The 20454-nt window shown below is 40.4% G+C and overlaps 1 protein-coding gene and 2 long non-coding RNA genes across 4 annotated transcripts in view; 1 reads left to right on the top strand and 2 right to left on the bottom strand.

Annotated features, from left to right (window-relative positions):
- The window catches only part of fer1l4 (fer-1 like family member 4), a 30233-nt gene extending 12819 nt beyond the window's left edge, over nucleotides 1–17414 (top strand). Inside the window, exons 14-48 of one of the 2 annotated variants that reach the window (XM_082534454.1) lie at nucleotides 190–376; nucleotides 778–857; nucleotides 1689–1814; nucleotides 2031–2097; nucleotides 2774–2877; nucleotides 3119–3227; nucleotides 3525–3753; nucleotides 4184–4316; nucleotides 4408–4508; nucleotides 4630–4717; nucleotides 4805–4921; nucleotides 5033–5185; nucleotides 5558–5765; nucleotides 5985–6109; nucleotides 6441–6575; nucleotides 7731–7904; nucleotides 8180–8290; nucleotides 8396–8557; nucleotides 8696–8867; nucleotides 9016–9128; nucleotides 9254–9370; nucleotides 9662–9701; nucleotides 9992–10092; nucleotides 11554–11688; nucleotides 11761–11880; nucleotides 12019–12146; nucleotides 12523–12693; nucleotides 13259–13413; nucleotides 13731–13912; nucleotides 13994–14178; nucleotides 14312–14429; nucleotides 15297–15420; nucleotides 15714–16018; nucleotides 16239–16339; nucleotides 16937–17414. In XM_082534454.1, the coding sequence (XP_082390580.1) occupies nucleotides 190–376; nucleotides 778–857; nucleotides 1689–1814; nucleotides 2031–2097; nucleotides 2774–2877; nucleotides 3119–3227; nucleotides 3525–3753; nucleotides 4184–4316; nucleotides 4408–4508; nucleotides 4630–4717; nucleotides 4805–4921; nucleotides 5033–5185; nucleotides 5558–5765; nucleotides 5985–6109; nucleotides 6441–6575; nucleotides 7731–7904; nucleotides 8180–8290; nucleotides 8396–8557; nucleotides 8696–8867; nucleotides 9016–9128; nucleotides 9254–9370; nucleotides 9662–9701; nucleotides 9992–10092; nucleotides 11554–11688; nucleotides 11761–11880; nucleotides 12019–12146; nucleotides 12523–12693; nucleotides 13259–13413; nucleotides 13731–13912; nucleotides 13994–14178; nucleotides 14312–14429; nucleotides 15297–15420; nucleotides 15714–16018; nucleotides 16239–16339; nucleotides 16937–17117 (4857 nt within the window). In that variant the 3' untranslated portion in view covers nucleotides 17118–17414. Of the gene's footprint in view, nucleotides 1–189; nucleotides 377–777; nucleotides 858–1688; nucleotides 1815–2030; nucleotides 2098–2770; nucleotides 2878–3118; nucleotides 3228–3524; nucleotides 3754–4183; nucleotides 4317–4407; nucleotides 4509–4629; nucleotides 4718–4804; nucleotides 4922–5032; nucleotides 5186–5557; nucleotides 5766–5984; nucleotides 6110–6440; nucleotides 6576–7730; nucleotides 7905–8179; nucleotides 8291–8395; nucleotides 8558–8695; nucleotides 8868–9015; nucleotides 9129–9253; nucleotides 9371–9661; nucleotides 9702–9991; nucleotides 10093–11553; nucleotides 11689–11760; nucleotides 11881–12018; nucleotides 12147–12522; nucleotides 12694–13258; nucleotides 13414–13730; nucleotides 13913–13993; nucleotides 14179–14311; nucleotides 14430–15296; nucleotides 15421–15713; nucleotides 16019–16238; nucleotides 16340–16936 lie in introns of both variants that reach the window. The other variant, XM_082534453.1, reaches the window with a different exon arrangement.
- LOC309707262 lies at nucleotides 13334–14339 on the bottom strand. The gene is made up of 3 exons (XR_014276968.1): nucleotides 14256–14339; nucleotides 14073–14166; nucleotides 13334–13407 (listed from the first exon to the last, which is right to left on the bottom strand). It is a non-coding gene; the product is annotated as an uncharacterized lncRNA (long non-coding RNA).
- LOC309707261 lies at nucleotides 15794–19899 on the bottom strand. Its single transcript, XR_014276967.1, has 3 exons — nucleotides 19822–19899; nucleotides 16745–16996; nucleotides 15794–15876 (listed from the first exon to the last, which is right to left on the bottom strand). It is a non-coding gene; the product is annotated as an uncharacterized lncRNA (long non-coding RNA).
- Nucleotides 19900–20454: the final 555 nt, after the last annotated feature.

Genomic DNA, 20454 nt, shown 5'->3' with positions numbered 1-20454 from the left:
TAAGGCCTCCTTTCAGCTTGAAGGGTTTACTTGTACATACACTGACATCACTATCTGAATTGTTGGCCATGTATCATATATCACAGAAAATATCGGAAAGCAGAATAGGCTGTTTTTAAGTTGTTTTGCTTTTGATAACAATGTTTGGAGTTGTCACATTTCATAATCTTTTTGTGTGTCTGCTTTCAGGGGGAAACATCTGTCGCCACTGCCACCAACTGCCCAGTTTGGAACGAGGAGATCTCCTTCATTGAACAGTTTCCTCCTCTGGCTCAGCGAATCAAAGTTCAGATTCTTGATGACTCTAAGATGGGCGACATCGCTTTGGCAACTCACTTTCTTGACTTGCAGCAGATCTCTGACCCCACCAGGAATGGTGTGACCCCAGATTTACACTGTCTTAATAAAACAATGCATAATGTTTTTTGTCCTTAATTCTATTAAAAAATGATGAAAAACTTGAAAATCAAATCTTAATCTGCAAAGATAACCGAGTATTTGTCACTTTAACACTTCCTGCTCACTTGTGGTAGGAACAAAGTTTCAAGGAAGCTGTGATCAATGATTAAAAATTGTATTATTGGTAAACTGAAAAGTTTTAAGCAAAGCAATAAGTATTGACAAAATTTTGTTTTTGTCCCTTTTAAATACAGCCAACGTTACATGTTTGGCATACCGACATTATTTGAAAAACGTTATTTTGAAAAATGTATTATGCTAAAATGTATCATACCATTAATTGAAACAGTAGAATTTCTGTCCCTCCTTTATCTGCAGGATTTAACCCCACCTTTGGCCCAAGCTGGGTTAACCTTTATGGATCTCCTCAGAACTCCACCCTTGGAGATGTCCACCAGGTAATCTACACCCAGCAAACCAGCATTAAGAAAGGCAGTATTTTGCTCTCTATCTGAAAATAGGATGGAGATGAATATTTGTTGTTTGCCTCATTCAGCAAGTTTAGTTTAGCACAAAGACTAAAAAAGATGGTAAGAGTTCTTCTGGCTTCATCTAAATATATATATATAAAAAAAATCTCCTCTACTATCCAAAGTCCCCCCAGAACTAACAATTGTGTTGTCCTTAGACAGAATAATATTGGCTACTTTCAACTACTGACAGTGTGTACGCTAAGCTAATGTAACCTAATCAGCTGCTGTTTAAAAACTTCCAGGCATCTTGTGGAGTCATCCGCAGGAATAATATGTAGCCTTTGCAGGATTAAAATAATCGTAACTAGAGGACTTCACGATAATTTGTAACATAAAAACATCACTGCTTTCACAATGCTACTTGGAAGGAGAAGAATATTACTATGTTGGGAATCTAAAAACCCGCCCAATGTGTCCCTGTGGTTTGGCAACCTCAATTAATTCAATTACAAATAATAAAATACAATCTCTGAGGGTTCAGGGACAAATTCAGTGCTAACATACCTACATTGCTTAAGACTTCAAAACTTGCCCACCTTAACATTTGTGTGTTTTATGTGTACATGTGAACTATAGCATGCAGGTCACGGCTTCAGCAGTAGTAAACCTATGCGAATACTCGTTTTTTTTTATGGACTGGTGTCCTACCATGTGTTCTGGGTGGGTGTTTGGTATTACTTTCCAAAGGGAATGTGGAGGGGAAAAATGTAACAATGACAATATGTATACTGATATATCTTTTGTTCACTTCTTCAGGCTTTGAATGAGGGTCTGGGCGAAGGACTGTTCTACCGTGGCCGAATCCTCCTCGCTCTCTCCATGGAGGTCTATTCTTCCTCCTCAGCCATCGCTGCAGACACAGGCTCTGCTGCCTTGGGAAAGGTACCTGAACAGCTGAAACTTCAGTATCAGTCAAAACAATTCGCAAACACTTCAGTTTATCAGCAGTATTTTCTATACGATGTTTCGCTCTAATCAGGATTTTGGATCTCAACAACAACATCATGTAATACAATGTTATTTAATTTTATTGCTGGCCTGATATCTGCATTAATGACGTTACTAATTCATTTCTGAATCTATATTTTGCCCTTAAAGATGAAAGGAGCCCTGAGTAAGCTGGGATCGAGGAAGAAAAGGAGCAGTAAAAAAGATAAGAAGGAAGGTCAGTCTGCTGAAACTGAGAGAAAATAAACTAAAGTAATGTCTAAGCTGCCAAAGTGCATTTTTTTCAAGAAAAATTAGATCACTGGAGATGAAGGGACCTTTTCCAGTCAGTTTCAGCTCTGTGCTTTTGTGCTTGGACTCACTTTGTATGAGTCTTGATGCAGACCCCTAGTTCCTCCTCTGACTGATTCACCTTCCAGCGTCTTGTTACCGATTGGCTCACCCATCTCATAACCAAAAGATCTGGACAGCAGGTGATTGGGACAGCAAAGCTGTGCACCTGACATGACCATAGAAGGGTTATTTACTTTCTTTGACATCATACAGATTTAACAGTTGAAAAAAAGTGCATTTAGCACAGTCTGAAGCCTGAGAAAAAAAACCAGGACTTTATGACCTCCCCCAGTGGCAACTTAATGAGTTTGAAGTAAGAGGAAGTGAATTCAGTTGTGGTGAACGAGAAGAAATTTTGGGGGCAAAACTGTTTCACTGATATTCTCAGACTTCTTTGAAAGCTGAGCTGAAACAAAATGTTTTATCTTTTAACACAATATGTTTTCCTTTATTTACTCTGGATAATCGAAGCCAATGACAAAAAGTATAGTTAGGATAAAAAAATAGGTTAACTGTACAGAATAAAGGAATCCACTTGTTTTGCTTCCTTCTTGTAGCAGCAGCATCTCAGGCTGCTAGTGGACCTGATGAGTCAGGGGAGGCGAGTGTTGAGGTACCAGAGGCTGCGACTGTGGATGTCGAGGAGATCCACCCTCTCCCAGAGGTGAGTACCAATTATACTGTGATAGCTGAGAATATTTAAAAAAAAAATATATATATACATATTTTTTATTCTGTTTTCAACACTGAGATCAAATTTGATCTTTTCTCATTGTTTTGTTTCTGCTCTTCCCTTCTCTGCATACGTAGAGAAATGAACGACACACTATACATGATTTTTTTAAATTTCTAAATTGTTGGGAATTTTCTGCTCATCACTTAAGGGAAGTTATTTTCCTCCTCAGGGTCTCCTGGGACAGAAGGAGGAGTTTCTGCTGTTTGCATCTCTGTTTGAAGTCACAATGATGGAACCATCTGTAGGAACCAAACCAATAACCTTTGAACTCTCCATAGGTAAATGTGGTGGTCAGTTTGCAGGATATGGGAACTGCTGGTTTAGTCACTGTGGGTCAACAGTTAGATATTATCTTCACTGATAGTTTATCTGATTATTATTTTCTTAGTAAATTGTTGATATCAGAGATTGAGTCAAATCCTGTAAATTGATAGCTAGACGGACCTTCTGTGGTTGTGAGGAAGAAACCACAGATTGCAGTGGCCGCTCTGGTTTTCGCTGCCTGGGGCTCAAATTTCACATTTTATTTGCAATGGTGAATCCTTGAACTCCAGGTACTGATGTGTTTTTCCCAGGGAATTATGGGAAAGCAGTACAGGTTAGGAAGTCAAAGAAGAAGCAGAGCAAGGAGGATCTGAGAAGGAGCAGGGAAGAGCTGAGGAGCAGCAGAGAGGATCTGAGCGAGGAGACTCGGAATCTGCTGGATTCAGAGGACGAGCTGGACCGAGAGGAGGTTCAAAGTCCTGAACCTGAGAACAGATCTGTGTCTGCTGCCATGAGGCCCCAACCCACCGAGTACAGCAGGTAACCTCTGCCCCCTTTAGATTACTAGGACACGGTTCATCACAATTTTCTAACCTTAACTCAAGATAACTTAAGAACATCAAAAATGATTTCTGTTTGGAAAAAGTCTTCCCATCGTTTGTCCATCCCTGGGCAGAAGCTCTGCATTAGACAACTTTCTGCAGAAATAAATTAATCACATTGTGATGACACTTCTGATAAATATTGTAGAGTTCATTCTTCAAATACTATAACCCATGCAGCCCATTAACTGAATTAACCAATGAACAGTGTTGATAGAAGATGCATGTGACCTATGTAATTCTCTGTCATCTCACGTCTTCAAATGATAACCCCGTGTCTTTTCCAATACTTCGATTGCCTGTTTAAGGAGATATTTTTTTTATATGTGGCCCTAACATAACTTTCATTATGTCTTTTGGCCTCTAAGGTCTTTCCAGTGTCTCCAACTTCATCCCCCATTAGTGAAATCGAAGCCTTGTTTGCTTGTCTGGAGTCAGTTTGAAGACCACAGCTTTCGTCTCTATCAGGCTAACTGGCTGAGCAAGATGGCAGACAGGCTGGTGAGACTCGATGGATTTCCAATTTCAAAAATGAAATTATATATATTTTAAGTTATGCATACAGCGCCATCCGTGCTCTCTCTACTTTTAGGAGATTGGTCTCGATGAGGTGGAAAAACTTTTGAGGAGGCCGAGGAGTAAAGCGAAGCAGCGACTGGACGAGGTGCTGCTGGAGCTCGTGGTCTCCTGCAAGTCAGTGTCCTCCTTCTGAAAGCTGTATTAGAAATAATTCAGTTTAGTTTGTTCTGATCTAACTTTATTTGTCTTTTGGTCTTTTCACTTTTCTAATGTTCTCCCTTCTTTCTCTCTGCAGACAGTTCAGTGCTTTCTCTGAAAAGAGATCTCAGTCGCGTCCCAACAACCTCGATAAATGCAGAAGGAACTTCATCAAGAAGAATTTGGTGAGTCTGTTCTCATGTCCTTCCTTTACCCATCACCATCTACCTGCCTGTTTCTCTCTGCCTGATTGAATGTCTTACTTTGTCCAGATCCTGCTGGCCAGGCAAGCAGTCAGGGCCAGGCGAAGGATTACAAGACGGACTGCCAAACAGCGGCTAATGGAGAGCAAGAGATTCCTCAAGAAGCTCCGCCTACTGGCTGTAGAGGTCAGAGTTCAAAGAGTGTGACTGATAGTCACCAAAAAGATGTTAGAAAATCGCTTTATGTACAATATGTTGCAAGTCTGACATCTACTGCCCACGCTGTGCTCTCTTCAGCCCCAGAGTACCATCCCAGATGCTTTCATATGGCTACTGAGTGGAAACAAGCGACTAGCTTACGTCAGGATCCCGGCCTACTCCATCCTGTTTTCATTGGTGGAGGAGCAGAGGGGGCGGGACTGTGGCAAAGTCAGCACTCTTTACATGAAGGTAACCATTCCGTCTCTAGTCATCAGTGAAACCCATGATAATTTGCTTTAGTTAAATCCAGCACTGGTAATACCATTAGGGGCAGTTTGTTTTGAAATAAATTCATAAATCAATGAAACCACACAAATCTGTCAAAACTTATAATATTAACAATATAGGTGCGATAAAAAATAATATAGCAATGATAACATGACAGTAATAATTATGACAAGTCAAAGAACTTTTGTAGAGGTCCATTCTCACAACGGATGAATAAAGTTTGTTTTTACAACAGTGATCTGATAACAACACAGATAATTCATCTCCTCTCATGGTCACGCTCTAAAAACTGATGTTTCCCATTTCATCCCATTTATCTGTCTGTCCTTTTAGTCTCCGGGAGGTCCAGCAAGTGAGATCTTTGTGAAACTTGAGGTCTACCTGTGGCTTGGTCTTACCAAGTACAGCAAAGAGGTCATCAGTTGCCTGCCTGAGGACTTTGTGCCAGTTTATGCGGAGGACATAGGAGAGGGGGAGGAGCAGAGGGGGCTTGTTGATACGGGTGGAAGGAGGAAGCTTCCTCTCGGACTGTCCTGCCAAGGTGAGTCAGCTGAAACGTCTGTGTGTTGGTGGAAGCTTAGCATCGAGGTGAAAAAAATAATCTTATTAGAGAACTAGAGTTTGCAAACATTTAAAGTTCCCTGCAATAAATTGATAAATTTGTACTTCTACATAAAAGCCTTGTAGTTTCTTTTATTTTGACTTGTTGATCGTACAGTTTCAGCTGTTTGTTCATGTTGGTTTTGTTCTTTCTCCACAGACCGCAGGTACTACCAGCTACGATGTCACCTGTACCAGGGGCGTGGCTTGATGGCTGCAGATGATGATGGCCTGTCAGACCCCTTTGCCAGGGTGGTCTTCACCACTCACTGCCAGGTCACAAGGGTAGGTACAGCAGGTTTAACAGTTGTAAGTGCAATGTTTCAAACGTTCCACATTTGAAACATTGAATCGGCAAAATAAAGTAATCATTGAGGCTAAAATGAGCTAAAGTGAGAATTAAGATAAGATAAGATAAGATAACCTTTATTAGTCCCACACGTGGGAAATTTGTGGGAAATTAAGGGTGACAAAAAATGATAATCATTATTGGGTCTCTCTTTACATTTACCTGCCACTAAAGTCATCTGTTGGTCTGTTTCTTTTTTAACATACTATCATGGGATCTTTTATCAGAGCTCGTAAACTTTGCACCTACTGTTTTTGATATGTACAGATGTTGCCAGACACACTCTCTCCTGCCTGGTGTGAGTGCTTGGTGTTCGACAGAGTTCTGCTAGAGGGAACGAGAGAGGATCTCCAACAGGATCCGCCCCTCATCATCATCAACATCTACGACTATGATGCTGTGGTAATGTTATTTTTTTCGTTGTTATATTATTATAAAATGTTATTATAAAATAATGCGCTTCATTTTTTTAAAATAGAAAATATTATCTCACACTTAGTGAGAACTTTAGTTTATAAGTTTATAACGGATTCATATACTAATTTCCAGCTCCACATATATATACTTGGACTGTACTAAAGTAGCTTTGCATGATAAACAGTTCAAAATAAGTGTTATTTCTCTTATATTTCACCTTGTTGGAGCCCCCCAGCTCATCTGCTGTCTGACACAAATCTTCCCTCTCACTTAAAGCCACTTTTATACTGCTTGTCTGCTTGTCTCATAAACAGAAGAGTGATAGCTTTTGTCCAAGAGTAGACAAAACTGTTTGACATTAGGCACTTATAGTAGTTTAGCTCACAGGGATTAAGTTCTAAACACTTTGGTTGTCTGTAACTGGAACATCCAACACTGTGTCAGTATTTAAAATAAGGACAGACATAGCAGGTATCCTTTAGCAATCTAGTAGGTGAGAGCTAAATGTGTTTCTGCAGTTGTAATCAGAACTGAACAGCTTTCATAAGTGTTTTTTTAATGAATGGAATCAACAGATTTTCCCTATTTAGACTCTTAGTGGCTCACTGTCATTTTTGCACAGTGAATACCATTTGATTTATCCAGAGGAAGAAGGTGGAAGAGGACCTGTTAGGGTGGAGGTATACACTGCAGAAGAAACGTGAAAGACAGTAGAAGCGAGACAGAATATATGTGGAAAGGTGAAGATGGAATGAGTAAAGGTAGTGAAGATGAATGGCTTTAAAAGGAGTCAATGATCCAAAACAATGAAGAGAGCGCAAGCAGGGTGGAGTGGGTCGAGTAAGCGTCAGGGGTGATTTGTCACACAAGGACAGCAGCAAGAGTGAAAGGAAAGGTTTACAAGGTGGTAGTGAGAACCGTGCTATCATGTTGGAAATGATAGCACCGGCTGGTAGAGAGAGGAAGACGCTACGGATAGGGTGAGATCGAGGAAGATGTTCTGCTATGTCAACCTCATATGGGAGCAGATTTTTTTAATGAAATGTTTTAGTATTTGCCACATCGTCGACTTATTATTAAGTGATGTCATAATAGCTATTGTGTGTGTGTGTGTGTGTGTGTGTGTGTGTGTGTGCGCAGGGTGGTCCGAAGCCTCTGGGTCGAGCTTTTGCTGAGCCTGAGTTTAAAACCGTGGAGCAGTTGTATGAAAAGCCCCGCCTCCGTTTCTTTGATGTTAACATGGGGAGGGTCTCCGCTGGAGAGCTGCTGGCTGCCTTTGAACTCATCGAGTTGGACTACTCTGGGTTTGGAGAGGTAACGACTGTCAGCCAGTCACAATCTTAAAAAAAGTTCATATTTAAAGTGAGGAATCTGGAGTAACAGTCTTTTTTGTTTCTAATCTGATAGAAGATCTGATGACAAATCTCAATGAATTTGGTTAATAAAATTAAAGAGGAAAAAAGAAAACATGGTCGCAGCAACTAAGTTTCGTTTTCTTTTAAATCAGAAACGTCCTTTTACATAGAGACACAGGTGGTGTGTCTGAACTGATCAAACATAGTGAATACCAAAAACATTTCCCCCTGCAGCCCACTCTCCCCAGCCACGTGGACCCGCAGGAACTGAACTATGATGAAGAGCACAATTTTTACCTGATCCCTGAAGGAGTGCGACCTGTGCTGAAGACTTTCAGGATTGAGGTCAGGCACACATGGACACACAAAGTTTGTTGATGTGACGCAGATGGATAATGTGGACTTTTGGCTTATAGGGCGAGATCTGTGTCTTTGTTTGTGTGCGTTCAGGTGCTGTTCTGGGGTCTGCGGGACCTGAAGCGAGTGCACCTCTTTGAGGTGGAGCACCCTCAGGTGAAGATCGAGTGTGCAGGACGACAACTGGAGTCTGAGGAGATTGAAAGCTACAAGACTAACCCAAACTTCAAAGAGGTGGTCCACTACATGGATGTGGTGAGTTACTAGTTAAGGATGCTAAAGAGAACAATTCTGGTATAAAGAAAAGCAGAATTGTACAAATTCAGAACAGGTGCAAAAATGTAAAATTTCATTTCCTGTCCTGTTTCCTCTTCCTGCTTGTGGTCTGATTAGGAGCTGCCGGAGGAGTTGTACCTGCATCCTCCTCTCACAGTGTTTGTGGTAGAGCATCGAGCGTTTGGCCACCTTGCTCTGGTCGGGTCCCATGTGGTTCAGAACCTCATGGACTACGGCCCGCGTGAGGTTGCTGGGGAGCCAGAGGAGGAAGAGGAGCCCAAGCCAAAAGGTAAGACCTGCAAAATTAGTCTAATGTTGCTCTCTGAAGCTGTTTGCTGAGAATGCAAGCGAGTAACTCGTACTACTCATTTGTTTCCACAAGGTTTCAATAGACAGTTTTCTCAGCATCCTCCAAAAGTTTTTGTGTGTCTTTTCAGCGAAGAAGAGTTCAATGAAGATGGACCCTCTGATGTCAGTGAGGAGTATGGGACTCAGCAACCTTTCAGTCAAACAGTCCAAGATTCCCATCAACCCCTTAAAGCTGGTTAATGTATGTGTGTTAATCTCCCACTCACTTTGCGCTGGGTGTTAAAAACTAGGAACTAGAAAGGTTCAGACATATTTCAAATCAAATTTCAACCATCCACATTTTAAAAATATTTTTAATGTCTTTAGGCACCCCTGAAAAAAATTAGAAATAAGGAGGAGGAGCTAGAGGAGGAGGTGCCTGAGAAGGAGGAGTTAGACTGGTGGTCGAAATACTACGCCTCACTGGAGGAGCTCGAGAAGCAGGTGAGACACTAATTTACCTGTGTACCTGTTAATTTTCCTCATGGACAAAAAGGTTAAATGTTGATATAAATTTCAAACAGAGCCGTGGATACATGTGAGGCTTCAATAATATAATACCTTAAGAATCAATGAAATTCTGCTTAATTAAGACTTTCAACAAGAGACCTTATGTTTAAATAATTTCTTTCCACCGAACATGTGCAAATATATGTGCTTAAGCTTATGAGAAATAAATAATCTCACTAATTAGGACATTTTTCAGTCGTCCTAATGTTCTGATCCCATCTGCAGGCTGCTGAGATTCTGGAGATGGAGGAACAAGCCGAAACCGGTACAGTTAAACGGCTAAATTTAGTTCAAATAATCTGTATTATTTTATATTATTAAATATCAACAACATATCATCTGATTATTTACAAGGATCGTATGTTTAACAGAAAACACATTCTGACATAAAATCTTCTAAAACATGATTTTATTCTGCAGCATTAGGCGTCCCAATCCAGAAAAAATCCCAACAGTCCAAATGTCTAAATATAAAATGTTGATAGATATATAACAGAGAAAGCACGTGTGTGTGCCCATGTGTGTGTGTTTAATAAAATGTTCTTCTTTGCTCAGAGGGAGTAAATCTAACCATGGCGAACATTGAAGAGGAAGAGGAGGAAGCCGTGCTTGTGGAGGCTGAGCCTCCCAAACGCAAAAAGATTGCAACACTAAAGGTGTGACTTCACAATCGATCCCCAGCCTGAAGCAGCTGATCCATAATCATAATCTTATGGCCACATTACTAAAAGGAGTCTTTAGGATTCTCTCAGAAAAACAATTACAAACTGTTTTGGTCCCACACTGATATGTTAACTGTGAAGTTGTGAACTTGGAGACCTCCATTCACTTGGATTGATCCATCCATCCATCCATCCATTCATTCTCTTCCACTTATCTAGTTCAGGGTTGCAGCGGGCTGGAGCCTATCCGAGCTGTCTTAGGGCAAGGCAACCTGTCCAGGATGTCGCCAGTCTGTCGCAGGACTAACACATATTCAGGCAATTTCATAAAATCAAAAACTCGTCATAAACATCTTTTTTACTTTAACTGTTAATAAGGTGTCTAAACTCAAGCCCACATATTATATTTTGGCTATATTGGGTTTTAGAAAAACACATCTGTGCATTTAAACGCTTACAACAAATACAAAATCCAGAGAACTCACTGTAAGCTTCTAGAAAAATAAAAACACAGGAACATTTGCAAAGCTTTTAGGGTTCCCCAGTTCCCAACCTTTTCAATCAATCAATCAATCAATCAATCAATCAATCCTTTATTTGTCACATGCAAAGTTTGCACCTGAAGTGAAATTTGGGTAGAAATGTTAAATCAGTTGAAAGTACTAGAAGTTGTGAGTCAATCCACATAGACGTCATTGTTAAAATACTGTTAGCATAAAAAATTACATGTTTACAGGCAGTTTAAAAGGATTAGGATTCAACTTTATTGTCATTACACAAGTATAAATAGAGGGTAACAAAATACAGTCAAACAAAAAAACAAAAAAGTATAATAATCTGGCCCTATAAAATAACTGCAAATACAACAAAAGGATTGCATTATATTAATGCTTAAAGCAATGCATTATTACAGAAAAGGCCCCTTTGAGTGATTCATGCGCAGCTGTAGCTGGCATCGTTCTGCAAGGCTTCACCTCTTCTTCACTGACCACTAAACTCTGGTCTGGATCAAGTTTGTGGTGGTGATGATTGCCTTACAGAGAATTTTTAATGAATTTACCTCACAAGTGATGTGACTTGTTGTGTGATTCAGTCCATCCAAGCAGACTGACCTCAAGTTTTGGTGAGATAAATTTTGCTTTTCTTAGTCTAGCACTAGTAGGAAAGATACCCGTCTGTTGTACCTGCAGATTTTATGGGTGCAGCTTACCACAATCATCTGATAACTTGGTACTCCAGCTTTTTAAATTTGGCCCCTTCTGCCGTCCCTACCAAAGCAGGATGTGGATGGCTATTTTTCTCAGGTGCACTGTAGCTTCAGTTGTTTTGGGTGCGACTATTTTCTGAGTCGAGTTTTTTCCGCAGCCTTGATGCCAATGAGTAACAACAGAGCAGATTTGGAGCTGGGGTAGACTTTCAGACATTTTTCTCTCTGTGTTGTGTGTGTGTGTTCAGCTGTATGGAGGCGATCTGGAGTCAGAATTCAGTCACTTTCAGGACTGGCTGCGGGTTTTCCCTGTGTATAAAGGTCGAGCAAGCGGTGAGGATGAGGAGGAGGATGAAGAGACGAGGCTGATGGGAAAATACAAGGTAATGTATACAGAGCTGTCTGTGTATTATTCTGGTAAATAGTGTTTATTATGTACTTCTCTCTCTTCCTAGGGTTCCTTCCTGGTTTATCCGATTGAACCAGAAGACACCGAAGACACCAGCTGTCAGATCATCAAAGGAATCCCCAGAAACTCACCAGTTAAAGTCTTAGTTCGAGTCTACATAGTCAAGGTCCTTCTTGCTTACACAAACAGCTTTGTGCATTCGATAACCAAATTCACATTCTTGCCTGCAGCTGCATTGCACTGGGTTGATATCTGTTTGGACCCAATTGATGTTTATTTCCTGCTGTGTGTTTGGTGCCTGCAGGCCACCAGCCTGGCTCCCACAGACCCAAATGGTAAAGCAGACCCTTACCTCGTGATCCAAGTTGTAGAGCAGAATATGGACACCAAAGATCGATACATCCCCAAACAGCTCAATCCAATATTTGGAGAGTCAGTACCACAGTTATTATGGTTTTATTTTTTATTTTTTGCTTTTTTGTGGAACTGCTTGTTTTATTACTGTTGGTGTTGGTATTGGTTATTCGTTTTACGATAATATGTAACATTGTCTAATTGAACTTGTCTGAAGTTCTTGAATCTTAAAAAAGCCTGAAACTGACATCCCATAATCATTTGCACCAAAGCCGCCTCAGACCAGTTGTGTTGGAAATTTTAAGTTAACAAAGAATAAAATTGCACAACTTCGAGTTGTTTTTATTCAACTCTAGTTGTTTGATGCGTGTCAGTCTAGCTGTATTTGATTCTTTGTTTACCTGCCTATATGTCTCACTGTCTGTCTGCCTGTCTGACTGACTCTGTATCTCAGGGTATTTGAACTCACAGTGTCTTTCCCACTGGAGACGGAGCTGGTTATCACAGTCATGGACCACGATCTTGTGGGGGCCGATGACCGTATCGGAGAGACACGGATTGACTTGGAGAACCGGTTCTACAGCAGCCACAGAGCCTCCTGCGGTCTGGCTCTTTACTACGACACGTTAGTACCGCAAGTCATTCAAGGCTCTGGACAATGACACTTTAAATTTAATTCTACAATTTGGACACGTAAAAAATTATTTTGCTTCTTACTGTGTATAAACTATATCTTATTGTATCTTACTCATTGTCATTTAAACATAACAATAACTTCAGTACTCAAATGGCCTCCACAGTCCAAATGAGCACCTTTGGCATAAGATGGAACAGACGATTCACATCATGGATGAGCAGCTGACAAATCTGCAGTAACTGAGTGACACTGTCATATCAATATGGGCCAAAATCCCTTAGGAACAATTCCAGTACCTTGTTGAATCTTTGCTATAAAGTATTCACCCTGGAACGCATGTGATTGGTGCTTTGCAACAATCTCACTAATTATAATTTTTTTCAAAGGGTTTAATGAATCAAAAAATATATCTTTTTATTGCAATGTTTTATTTGCTCAGGGTTTAAAGTGTTAATATAATTCTGACAGTAGGGTCAAAACTGGTACAAGCAATGTCTACTTGAAGTGGCTGGTGAGTATATATGCTTTGTCTCTCTGCTGTTTCTCACTCCAGTGATGGTTACAATATGTGGCGGGATGCAAAGAAGCCGTCAACTATCTTAAATGAGCACTGCAGGAAGTACGGCATCCCGTCTCCTGAGTACAGGCCATCTGAAGTCAAAGTCCTCAACAAGATTTTCAAAGTACCACCAGACGCGATACCTGAAGGTAAGACGGAAAGAAAAGGAGAGACAGGTAGGTTGCGATTCAGCTAGATCTAAATAGACTTTAGTACTAAGTGAAGCAGTGCTTACTCTGAAGCCAAAGTAAACAGTGCATAATTGTACATCTGTAAATGAATCATAATATACAGTACAACATCATATTGTTCCATCTAGCAGCTCTGAAACTGCACCATAATCATTTTTCATACTTTATTTCTGCTGCTCGTCTCATACAGCAGCCTCCAGCTCTCATAACACTAATAACAGTAATGGTAATAACAGCTCTAACAACACTGCTGCTGCCACTGTTATTGTTATTAGACCTGCTGAAGAAGAACCAGCGGTCTCCAGAGGAGGAGGCAGAGATACAGGAGCATGCAGCCCTGAGTGTGCTGCACCGCTGGGGTGAAATGAACGAATTCATTGCTGGAGTTGTTCCTCTGGTACCTGAGCACGTGGAAATCCGGTCTCTGATGAACCAGGACAATCCTGGACTGCCACAGGTAACCATACCACAGCAGTAAGGACAACACACTGCTACAGGTGCAAATAAGTATATTCAGCTGTGTGTGTGTGTGTTGCAGGGCTATCTTCATATGTGGGTGGACATGTTTCCCACTGACATCCCAGCTCCGCCCCCCATTGACATAAAGCCCCGCCTACCTGAACAATACGAGCTGCGTGTGATCATCTGGAACACTGATGATGTGTTTCTGGATGATGTGAACCCGTTCACAGGCGACCCGTCCTCTGACATCTATGTGAAAGGGTTAGACACGCGCGCACACACACACTCTCTCTAACTTGGTCTGCACAGTCATCATGCCTACATCTTGATGGGCTTACCTCTGTGTTCCTGCTTAGCCTTTAGGGATCATTGTTGTGTTGTATTCCCTGTGCAGCTGGATAAAAGGACTGGAAGGAGACAAGCAGGAAACCGATGTTCACTTCAACTCTCTGACTGGAGAAGGAAACTTTAACTGGAGATTTGTTTTCCGCTTTGACTACCTTCCTACTGAGGTACACACATATTTTGGTGATGTCTGGACCTTTTAATGTCAATTAGCCTTTGCTCTTATGTCTCCAGGGCTACGACCAGATAACTAATAAGTCTATAAAAATGTTAAAAATATCATCCTTGAATCTTTACATAAAGTAGAAAAGCAGAAAACTCCTTTTTCAGAATCAGTAAACATAAGTAAATGCGCTCTTTCTCTGGAGATGAATCATCTTGACTCTTATGTTCTTTCCTTTGGTGCTGCCCAGAAAAGGCATTTTAGTTTAAAAAAATTATTAAAGTACAACTTCAGTTATTTATAAAGCCTGAAATTACAAAAATAGCCAGGATATTTGTTTTGTACGGTAAAGATCCATTAAGATGACATAACCAAAGTCACCAAGTATCCAAAATGTATGAGGAAGGACCTGGCAAGAGTGGGGAGGAAAAGCTCCCTTCTAACAAGAAGAAATCCCAGGGGAAGGCTGTCATCTGCTACGATGAGTTGGAGTGAGGGTAAAAAAAGAGATCAAAGAAGAGAAAAAACTACTAGACGGAGATGCTGATCTTCTTGTGGCTCTAGTGGATGCTAGCATGTCTCATAGTGAGCCTCAGTACTTAGTAGTATACTCTGCACCTTATGTACTTAGCTGTCTACCATGTAAATTTCAGGGGGTAGTGCCTTTGTGATTGCTTTTGTAAACTTCTGACCAGAAATATTACTGAGTTTCTCTATAGTTAAGACAGCAATTAAACAAACAAACAACCAACAGTGTCACAATACATGAAATATGTGTTTCTGTTAGTTATTTCACATAGTTTTCTAGAGGTACTAGAAAATGACTGGAGACGTATCATGTTTGTTAAAAATGCATCTTCTCCTTCTGTAGAAAGAGGTGGTGTACAAGAAGAAGGAGTCCATCTTCTCTCTGGAGGAGTCAGAGTTTCGTCAGCCGGCTGTTCTGGCTCTGCAGGTCTGGGACTACGATCGCATCGCTGCCAATGACTTCCTGGGTGAGGCACACAGGCTTATCAACACTGTCAATTAGGAAATGCTTAATAGCCCTTAAAAGAATTATTAGACCACCACCCAGTGTATGGTTTATACCACAGCTGCCCTAAAGTAACAATCTTGGCAATTAACAAATGAATGTTTTTATGTTTCTGTAATAGTTATTTCAGCTTTATTCAACTCACGGCTGAGCTGTTATTTTTCCATCCACTGTTTAAAATGTGTCACAAGATTAAAGAGTCCTTACCTCCGACTCTTCCACCCAGTCATTCCTCTTTTATGCTTCATCTGCTAGGTGCAATAGAGTTGCGCCTCAGCGACATGGTGCGACCGGCAAAGTCATCCGGTAAGTGTACGATTTCGATGGCGAAGGATCGGGCCAGCCCTCGATTCTCGATCTTTCGTGCCAAGAAGATGAAGGGCTGGTGGCCCCTGACTCGTCCAAAGACCGCCGAGGACTTTGAGAGGGAGGAGAAGGAGAAGGAGGAAGCCAAAAAGAAGGGACGCAAAAAGAAAAAGAAGAACAAAGACAAGAGGAGCCAGTTGAGAGAGGAGGACATCCAGTACACTGACAGCATGGGCAACACTTTCCTGTTAATGGTACAAAAATCCATCTGAATCACTTCAGTTCAAGAAGCAGTAAAATATTTATTCAATTAAATTATAGAACATCTGTGTCTGTTGGCACAAGAAGAGAAATTTAAACAGAGTTTTGCAGCAGCAAAAGCTTTTTTCCCCACTTTTGGCCTTCTGGTCTTTGAGTTTATAATGGCAAATGAAGAAAATGAATTTTATTTAACACAAACTTGTCTCTATGAAGGGAAAAGTGGAGGCGGAGCTTCAGCTGGTGACATTGGAGCAGGCAGAGGCCAACCCTGTGGGTCGGGCACGCAAGGAGCCAGAGCCTCTGGACAAACCAAAGTACTGCGTGCACTACCACATGCACACTACAACTCTTTTCTTTTTTTCTTTTTTCAAGTTAATATATTTATACACTTGAATACTCTCTTATAAATGTCTTTAACTTCCTTTTCTTTCATCTCTAAATTTCCCTGATTAATGTAACTAAAACCATTTTCTTTTTTTTTTTGATTGATCTCTTTAGTGGTTGCTACAGCAGCTCATTTGCCTCCATCCCCGCTATCTCCAGCATCTTCCTCTTTCCAGCTAATCCTCTGCATGTCCTCTTTTACTACTCCAAGAACCTTCTCTATAGTCTTCTTCTTTTCCTCCTGCTTGGCAGCTCCATATCGAGCATGCTTTATCAAGTATATCCACTCTCCCTCCTTTGCACATGTCCAAACCATCTCAGTCTTGTCTCTCTACCTTTGTCTCCAAACCGCTCAGCCTGATCTGTTTCTTTGATGTACTAATTTTGTAATCCTGTCGTTTCTGGTCACTAGCAGGGAAAGTTTATTTTGTGGTAAAACACTGATGTTTTGAATTTGGTGTGACCCAGCCTGTAGGCTTCCACAGCCCAGGTGTGAACACATAAACTGTCTTCTGTTGTCTCTCCAGTCGTCCCACCACCAGCTTCGCCTGGTTCGTCAACCCGATGAAGACCTTCGTCTTCCTCATCTGGAAGAAATACAAGAAGTATATCATTGCTCTGGTTATTATCACCATCCTCACGCTTTTCATCGTCCTCATTGTCTACACAATGCCACAGCAAATCAGCTCTCTCATCATCAAGGGGTAAAGAAATGGATGGCTGGTTGTTGACCTGACCTGGCCCAGCGTCCTTTTTATTCCTCACTTTTATGTACCTAATCTGTATAACAGGTGATTTAATGTATTTATCCTGACTGCACTACATAATCAAAGAGATGTTTTACGTTTGGATGAATCCATCCTCAGAGGAAATTAAATCTCTTTCCTCAGTTTGAAACCACACTGATCTTATTTACATGTATTTTATGAACTGTAAAACTTGCAGCAACCCGATGTAACAAATAAGTATGTATGTTAAAATAAAACACTTTTCTATTCATTGTAATACGTCTAATATTGTGTATTATGCATAGTTAGGTTTATATTGGTGTTATAATTGGAAGGTAAGTCAAATAAGTACATAACCTTCTGGCATTTAGCAGTGAAATCACAGACTGCAGACAGATGCAATGATCATACTCCATGAAATAGTTCCCATTCTTGCTGTGGGGCATATTTGAAGCCAATAAAGCTGCAAAAGTTCTTATTTTCCAGGGATTATATACCAATTAAAATAAATTATGAATACTAGAAGTTATTTTTGCAAATAGATCCACCTGGACACTGGGTTCTTAAATCTAAATATAGTGAAAGTTACTCCTATTTTCAAAGTTCTCGATCAGAGTATTTTCTCCATTGTCATTTTAGCTTTGATCATGAACGCAGATGGACCTGACTAAGAAACCGATAGAAGCCGCATGTAGCAACCTGTCATTCATATGGTGGTACCGCCCTTAAAGATACCCTGCATTACTGTCATGCTGGACACTGATAGGAACCCTCTTTTACAAAATGAACATGCATTCAGTGAGACAACAAACTGATCAGGAAAGGATTTAATAACAGCACGCATTCATGACACCAAGGATCTTTTACTTTTACTTCTATGTAACTCCTGCTTGCTGTCACAATTAACAGGTTTAAGGTCAGACCTGAAAGTTCCACCAAATGATCAAACGAAACCTGCAGAGTCCCAGTGAAGGAGATTAACTTTAATTAGCTTTTAATTCTATTCAATTTGGCAGTTTTTCTGGCTTCTTTTATGCACAAATTTGGTGTGCTAATTGTAGTGGGATCAGCGTCACACCAGCACTGAGAGCTATACGATTTCTCAGTAACTGAAAGACAAAGCAATTTGCACCAAAACAATCTGAATTGAATGTCAGCTACAACAGATTCCTTACATAACGGATGGTTCTATTTCTGTGCTGCATTAAGCAATCTGTTTATGTCAAAGACAATGGCACAGAGTATAATTGCTGCTACATCGGCATCCAGCATCTACTATACAAGTAATACATGCAATGTAGTCCTATATACACAGAACATACAGCATGCTATGTAATAGTGGTCTCATACATTAGGCCTTCTACATAACGTAATAGAAGAAAGAGATTTAAAGCTGCAATAATGCTGAAGGAAATCACCAACAGGAAAGTTAATTTCGTGAATGTTAGTGTATTTGGGTTGCGCTGTAAACTTTTGACTTTGATAAATTTTTAAGTGTATCTGCCACTTCCTGTTTTTGCTCCTGGCATATCACCCAAATAAGGTAAAAAAAACAAACAAACATAAAAGCTGAATCTGCAGTTCAGGAATTTAATACGTGGTTCTCCAGATATTTTTCCAAAATATTTGACTCCATAGACAGCTAAGACAACGTGGTAAGGATTTGTCAGTGCTGATTTCTGATCTCTGCTTAAGTAATTTCTCTATGTTCTGTCATTGTGCCTGTTAACAGCTATCACAGCAGAAAATTCAAGTTTTTTAATTCTGTAGAAAGGTGAGAAACAACATAATTATGAAGTGAGATGCCACGTCTCTACTCACTGTGGTTATGCAGAATTAAAACCACAGTTTCTTCCCTTCGCAAATAAGTTGTGAAATTAGATTAACTCATTCAAAATTAATTGGCTGGGATTTGAACTGCAGGGACAGAAATAAGGCTGCCTCTGTGTAGAAGTTCTTGCACTGAAGTTATAGAGCACACATTATTTCTGTCATAACGACACATTTAGTCTGGTGTAGGAGAACTTTGCTACATCTTCCTTTAAAAAGATGTACTGTTTTCTAGCTTGACTATTATATTTTCTTGGAAAAAGGCTCAATATCACACCTAACTTTAACAGTGGGACATTTTATTATCTCATATCTAAAACAGGCATCAAAGAACTTTGGATGTTTCCTTGTTTGTTAGGGGTATTTAAGTAATACGCTGCAGTCAGCTGTCAGACTTCATTCTTATCTTCTGTCAGAACAACAGGAAGTTGGAAGTAGCTTGTTTATAGCGGTTTGCTCTGATTGTTTCCCCTAAAACTATGATAATGATGGTTGATGCCAAGACAAACTTTGGCTTTTTGCCTCAGACACTACAAAGGAAATTATGTCAGAAGACGAAGAAGAGGCTCAGTCGATACGAATAATTGGTAGTTCACGTTAGTGAACTGAGGCGACCGTGTAAAGAGTGCACAACAAGAAAGACCGATAAAGTTAAACAGAAAACTTCAAGTTATTGCTGCTAAATTATGGGTCGTACTTAGTTTTTCACAGAACTGGAGCGAGTCCAATGGACCTTAACTTTTAACATGCCTGTATATACCCTATGGATCCACCGGTGCAACAGATCCAATATCAGCAGATACCAACATCTGTCTGATAACATTATATCAGCGAATAAGATGACATTTACTTACGTCATTAGACAACAACTGAACCGTGGTGTCGCATTGGTTTTTCACTGGCTAAATGCTCAAAAAACGTGAAGTTCTTCGAATTATTTTTAGAAAGATTTTTGGGTTGGTTTGCTAAAGAAGAAAATAAAAATAAAACTATCAACCCAGAATTAAATTAATATATATATATGCATGAAGTCTTTGGATAGGTATTAGCCGCTTACATGCTGGTCCTAATTAAGCCTGCCGGCTGAAACCAATTTAATTTATTTGTTTTTTTTTTTGAAAACGAGTCGAAAAAAGCACAAACAGGGATTTTCAGATTGTGGGGTCTTTGAGTAGCTAATCCTGTTTTCATGGTTCCTTTTCTTTTGAAACTAACTTTAAAATGGCCGTTTGTGGAAATGTAACTCCGGTTGAGTGATTTAAGCGAACAACGAGAGGACGCAGGTGTAACGAGCTGAGGTTTATTTGGAGGAGCGTGCGTTTCACACTCCTCCCGGTCAGCAGTGCGCGCGGCCGCGACAGAGGGCTCCGCCGCTGTACACCGTGAACGCGCCTCTCCATGCGGTTTAAATAAAGGAGCAAAAGCAGGAAAAGAAATATCTGTGACGAGAAGACATGAAGCTGCGGCTGAAGCCGACAGCAGAAGCC

Source organism: Aulonocara stuartgranti, assembly GCF_965226115.1.
Source record: "Aulonocara stuartgranti genome assembly, chromosome: 5".
Taxonomy (NCBI): Eukaryota; Metazoa; Chordata; class Actinopteri; order Cichliformes; family Cichlidae; genus Aulonocara; species Aulonocara stuartgranti.
This window is presented reverse-complemented; position numbering and strand designations above follow the sequence as displayed.